General features: G+C 39.8%; 1 protein-coding gene across 1 annotated transcript in view; it reads right to left on the reverse strand.

Annotated features, from left to right (window-relative positions):
• The window catches only part of LOC118431655 (A disintegrin and metalloproteinase with thrombospondin motifs 6-like), a 29,027-nt gene extending 23,811 nt beyond the window's left edge, over positions 1 to 5,216 (reverse strand). Inside the window, 7 exon segments of the mRNA XM_035842896.1 lie at positions 312 to 518; positions 1,233 to 1,376; positions 2,435 to 2,540; positions 2,833 to 2,876; positions 3,289 to 3,422; positions 4,197 to 4,280; positions 4,955 to 5,216. Coding sequence (XP_035698789.1) covers positions 312 to 518; positions 1,233 to 1,376; positions 2,435 to 2,540; positions 2,833 to 2,876; positions 3,289 to 3,422; positions 4,197 to 4,280; positions 4,955 to 5,017 — 782 coding nt within the window. The 5' untranslated portion in view covers positions 5,018 to 5,216.
• Positions 5,217 to 6,773: the final 1,557 nt, after the last annotated feature.

Genomic DNA, 6,773 nt, shown 5'->3' on the forward strand with positions numbered 1-6,773 from the left:
CAGGACCTAACTGAGTCATTTGCATCAACCTTGTCTTTTCTTGCATCCATTCATGCCATGGTCAATACCTATGCCAGAAAGTAAGGTTAAGGTGTGGAAGTTGCTAGATTGATGATGTTGGTTCTGTCCCTGGTGCTGAAGTTGGGTTACAATGGAAGACAGACAATAGCATGTCACTAGGATCTGTACCGAAGCTCACACTGCTTGTCTGCCCTGCACTTCACACAAACAAACAAACAAACAAACAAACAAACAAACACCCCTCACCTCCAGGTTACAGTGGCGAGACTCCGACCCGTACTGAAGCTCACACTGCTTGTCTGCGCTGTACTTCACACAAACAAACAAACAAACAAACAAACAAACAAACACCCACCTCCAGGTTACAGTGCCGTGACTCCGACCCGTACTGAAGTTCACACTGCTTGTCTGCGCTGTACTTCTGTCCTGCCATCTCTTCCTCGAAGATGAAGTCCAACCTGGGAGGAGTGTTGAACAGGCACTGCCCCTGACCCTTACTGGGGATGATGATAATGTTGATAATGACTGGTTTATTCCGTATAAATTATTTACAGATAGATAGCCTTGCAGTCAACCACTGGATACCTGAATTGTGCTAGCTGTTGTTTATATAATGGCATCAATAAAGTGCTACAACATCGTTTTAAAATTGCTCTCAATTAAAGTTTGCTCAATGACCAAAACGACTTGACAAAACATCCAACCCCTGCAAGACAGGGAACAATGGACGCTACACTAGATAGTGAGTGAGTGGGTGAGTCAATGTGTATCATTGTTGAAAATGTATTACTTTACATTTGCCAATATACATCCTTAAGTTCTAGCATTACAATCATTAGGAGGGGCAATTGAGTCCCTGGTTAGAAAATTGTAAGAAAGTGGGACAAGGAAAGTTTAACTTTTTATAGCACTCAACATGAAGCAGAAATACTCTAACTGCTGGGTGGAGTTTCTATATGACCAAATGTACAAGTATGCAAACTTCCAGGCACCTTTGACCCACCATTGGCATTTTGAACAAGATTTCTTTTTAGAATGATTCTTGTGTGACTTTTCTGTGTGACCATATTAAAGTGACTCAAAACAAGAAAACAAAGCTTTAAGAAGTTGAATAATGACTCCAAAACGTTGGTAAGGAATCTAAGACTTGCTCTAAGTAGTTGAAAGTGTTTAAGACTTACTCTAAGAAGTTGGTGATGTCTAAGACTTACTCTAAGAAGTTGGTGATGTACTCGCGGCTGCAGCGGGACCAGGAGAAGGGTTGCGCGTCGCGTGTCAGCTGAGCCGCCATGATTCGCGCCGGCTCCCCGTTCAGCCCGCACTCGTTACCCATCCCGTCATGCTGCATGCCAAAACTGGAGAAAACAGAAACGTAAAATAGTTTTATCAGGTTGGTAAAATACTCATATAGTAAGGTTCTTCAAAGACACAACCAGAATTGTACTCACTTCCAACGTTTCGGTGTCTGTCAGGCACCATCATCAGGGTTAGAATGGCTGGATCTGGTTCTTGCTGCTACTTATAGCTGATGTAGGTGGCACTGCAGCAGCAAGAATGCTGTCCCAAATGTGGCTCAGCTTGTATCCCCCCCTTGTAACATAACTTGTTCGTTCTATCGTTTGTTCATTCATTTGCTCATTAAGTACTTCATCAATTGATTCGTTCATACAGTCAAACCTGGCCAGGGAACCACCTCCAATCAAAAGACCCTATCATCTGGAGCAGTCCCTTGACTGTACTGTACTTCCAAAAGCTCATTCATCTAATGAGCTGCAGTACTTCCTTTAATCACATGAGGGTGCTCTTGCACTCTTTGCAAAGCTGACCATGAGTGCCAGTGTCTACATGCAACAACAGTGCAGTTCACTGGGATCTTTTCAGACTAACCCTGTCCCTGAATAGTTTGGGAGCTTTCATCACGTTACTGGTCTTGAATGTCACCCTGATTATAACCTTGAAGGAGAAGACACATCCTTGAGCAACAGACCTTCACTGTTGCCAAGTAGAGCTGCCAGGAATGTCCTCCGTAACTGCAATGCTAAAAGACCTGGGATGGCAGCCACTCTCCGAACGCAGCCACTCTCTTTTACTGAGGGGGGTCTTCATTCTTTGTTGAAAATTGAAAAATCTTGAGATTTGGTGATAAATCTTAAGACGATTTGACTTCATCTTGAGATGGTTTGAACATTCTCAAGGTGGTCTGAAAAATCTCAAGGTAGCTTGGAAAAAATGTCAGGATACATTAAAAAGATCTGGAGATGCTTTGAAAAGCTCTCAAAAAGCTCTCAAAAAGATCTACAGATTCTCTGAGAAGATCTCAAGATGCTTTGGAAAGATTTTCAAGATGCTTTGATGCTTAAAAAAATTTATATCATAGGGAGAAACTTAGGTAGAGGGCAGGAAACAAGCTTACTTGTGTCCCATCTCGTGAGCGATGGTGAAGGCCGACGCCAGCCCGATGTCCTCGTTAATGTTGCAGCTTCTCGCCTCTTTACACATCCCGTTCACCGGCGCCAGACCTGCGGACACGTAACCATGGAAACAGCGTTACCTATCAACCAATGACAGGACTGCAAATGAGGCTACCCCAAATTAAGTGTAAGTGAACCCAAATTTGGCCTATAATCTGTTTCTGATCTGTTCATTCATTTTCACCAACAACATGATCTTAAAGGAATGCTCTCCAACTTTCAACTCTTAAACAAAAGGATATAATCCGATATGCAAAAGTGAAGGATCTTTTTAAAGTAAAAAAAATGTATTTTTTAAGTTACTTTAAAGTTACTTACAGATTTCTTAGAGAACACTCACCGAGAGTTCCACATGGCTCATTCTTGTTGGTGCAGATGTCGAGTCTGAGGGAGAAGAAATTTGAAACGTTGTTATTTGTGTCATCTCTTAGCCACTACAGGGATGCTAGTGTTACCAAAATGAAAACAGAACTGCAGTGGATGTCACTTGAAGACAGAAGGAATATGTTAAGAAGGAAAATGTTAAGACTTTGCATGATGTACAAAATGACCAATAAACTGGTGGACGTACCAACTGATAAGCATCTAATACCAGCTCAAAAAAGAACAAGAAACAGCCATGACTTCAAGTACCCTGCATCATATTTCTAAATCAAACATTCCATTTTCAAATTCAGCGTTGTATTTCTAAATCCAGTGTATATCCAAAAACCAACGATTCAAAATTTGGTGTGATGTTATAATACCAGCCTTGAACATTTGGAGGCCCAAACTGTGCTGTAAGCCTGTAACCTACCTGGTCATGAGCACCGCATTATCGTGGTCCGCTATCCCATAATCCTCTGTGCCGTGCCGAGGCCGGATGGTTTCCTGCCACTTACAGAAGCTGTCCAGCGACTTGTCAGCGTGGTTTGTGATCTCCAGCTCTGGCTGTGGGGAACAACACACAATCAGCATACAATCTGCACATTATCAGTACATAATCAGCACACAATCTGCATGCAATGTGCACACAATCTGCATGCAATGTGCACACAATCTGCACATTATCAGTACATAATCAGCACACAATCAGTACAGAATCCACCATCAGCACACAATCTGTAATTAGCACACATTCAGTGCAGAATCAACACACAATCTGCACGCAACCAAGGAGGTTAAAGAATCACAACATCGAGTGATGTTGAAACTGACTCGTAAACAAAGGCCCACGCTAGCCTGGCGAGATGCAGATTGGGGCAATTAGCACTTCGATGTGATTCACACTCGCGGCAAAGATCGGAACAATAGGAACGCTCTCCTCTCTTTCTTTAACCTCCTTGACGCAACCAACCAACCAAACAAACAATCAGCCATTACAGCAAAAAAAAAAGAACACTTGTTGAAACATGATAATTACTCCTTGCCAAAGGAAACAGAATAAAAGTAACAAATATAAAGAGATGCTATTAATCTCAAAAATCTTTAAGAACTGCAGACTGTTTATGTTTGACGTTATGAGTAATTTAATATATTGCATAATATGATATGGTTAAGAATGTTAATGATTGATTTATGCTAGTTGTCTGATCAACATTATCTGTATAATTCGTTGTTATGTATTTTTTTTTATTGTGTGTAGAGGACTCCAGGAAGAATAGTTCAATGTAACTAATGGAGATTCCTAATAAACAAACAAACAAAAAACAAACGTTTACAGACCTGGTTTCCTGTGATGAGGATGAGTCTGGTCACCACGATGTTGATCAGATTTCCGATGGAGGCGTCCCGGTACAGCTTAGCAACCTGACCTCCACAACACAGAAGCAAAACAAGTAAACAAATAAACAAAACAAGTCAACAAACACAAGCAGACAAGACAACCAATCAGTTTCCATCACCTGTCGTTAATCACACAAATCCCAAGTTCAACAGTGTATTGGCAGGACCTTGACTTTGTGTACAGAATTATGCCAAATCTTCATGAAATTGATACCCACAGGTGCCTAGCAAGTATTCATATCAATTTTAGGGAATTCATAATTTCATACCAGTTTTAAGAAATTTGTACAAATTTTACATAATTCATACTGTCCGTTAGAAAAATTGGTATGAATTATGCCAAATTTGCATGTTTCTTAGTAGTGGATCATTGGAATTTCTTAAAATTTTGTATGTACTTTGCAAAACTAGTCTGAATATTTTAAAATTCATGTGAAAACTGAAATTCAAAGAATTTCATAAAATTTGTATGAATTCCGAAAACCTAGCATGATTCTGTAAAATTCATAGAATTTCATAAAATTGGTAATGTTACGCATTCCGTAAAACTAGTCTGAATACTGTAAAATTCATGGGAATTAATTTCATAAAATTTATGTATTCCATATATCATAAAACTAGTCTAAATACCATAAAATTTCATTTCTTGTGAACTCATATGAACCTCTGACTCGTACATCCAGTGCAGGTCTACTTACAATGTTCATGATGGTAAGCAGGTAGGACTCCATGTTCTTGGCCTTGTGGTATCCCACCATCATCTTATCCGCCACCACCAGCACCTCCACTGTGTGGTCTCTGCTGATGGACCTCCTGTGCCGGCTGCTGTGGTTACCGGTGTGAAACCCTGGATCTGGAACTTCTGTTTGAGATTCTTGTTGAGGAACTTCTGTGGGAGACCATGGATGCTGGTGCCAGTGATGAGCATCGCCGGTGTGAGACCCAAAAGTTTGTTGATGATGATCTGAACAGTTTGATGAAAAACATAGGGCCCTTCATTAATCATCATCATCATATGATTGACAAGCCATCAGAACAACAACCTCAGCCTTGGTGACCCTTGATGGGCAGACTTTGTCCCAACATCTGACAAATGGACGCACACAATCAGTGAACGTTAAAACATAGTAATAAGTTTATTGCAGCTTCTTGTTTGAAAGCTGACCAGAGATAACAGGGGAAACAATGAAGAAGCGCATAACATATAACTACAATTCAAAAGCTAACTCTTAAAGGTACACTATGTAAGATTAGGCCACACCAATTTAATTTCTTGGTTCACGGATTTTATCATAAAAAATATGGAGTGAGAGGTGAAATAAAAATAAAAATTGTAAAATGGTTGGGGTAAACGTAAGGACTAATCCAAAACATAAAGAATAAAAAGTTTTCAGCTTGAAAAAAGTACAAAAACACTATTACTGTACAGTAACAGCACCTGATCGTTAAAAATTACAAAAGTAGTGTCAGTTTTTATGTTTGTCCCATTCTTCATGAATGAAAAATATAACTGCAATAATAATACCCACATTTTAATGAGCTTATAATATAAAGGCCAATTTGCTACACCAGAAAGTTGAATGGTTTCATTAATGGTGAAAATTTGCTGAGTGGTAATTTTTATTTTTTTTCCAAAAAATAGGAGCGAGCGAATCTGTGAACCAAGAAATCAAATTGGTGTGGCCCTAGGGCCAGAAAATTGAAAATATTCTCGAGAATAAAATATTGATGCAAATGATCTATATAATAACTTTCAAGCATATTTGCTTCACAATTTCAAATACCTCAGGTGTTTGTGAACTTTATTAAAGAACAAGCTGCAAAAGGTCTGCTGAGATAGAAACACCATCACAATGTAGACCTTCCCCCAGCATCAAAAAACAAACTTGCAGAACCAGTCAAACTTAGTGTGATGTCTAACTCTGTCATTTATGTCCAACATCACTATTTCCACCATGATTCTACCTTTTTGCTTTGTAATGCTAGTTCACCTTAACCCGTGGGGTAACCTAGATTCGTTGTTGTAAAAAACTGGGTATTTAGACATTTCAGGTCAACAACGTGTTTTTCAAATGTTAAAATTTTCAAAATATTGCACTGTGGAACTACCTTCCACCAACTTAACTCCCTAAATATAATATTTTAGACACAACGGATATAGGTTACCCTATATGGATAAAGGTGAACTAACGTTATAGTCCTAAATCTTTATCTCAGTCATTGCTCAGGGATAAACCGGGTGAGAATGCTGAACTGATGAAAATGATGACTCAGCGCTCAGCTGCCTTCTACAACCATGTTGTGCCTCGGACATGAACTTGACAGAGAAGTGTAAGATCCACAAACACTCGGCCGGCGTGCGCACACGACGCCGCTTAGAAAAGCACACGGCTGTCACAGATCTGTGACGACAATCTGTTATCCTGAGATGTGGACCTACATCAATCGACAAACCGGGGAGGGATCTGTAACATCTGGTAACCAAAGCAAACTGTGTTTTGATCTGAAATCATCCTT

The sequence above is a fragment of the Branchiostoma floridae genome, chromosome 15, assembly GCF_000003815.2.
Source record: "Branchiostoma floridae strain S238N-H82 chromosome 15, Bfl_VNyyK, whole genome shotgun sequence".
Taxonomy (NCBI): Eukaryota; Metazoa; Chordata; class Leptocardii; order Amphioxiformes; family Branchiostomatidae; genus Branchiostoma; species Branchiostoma floridae.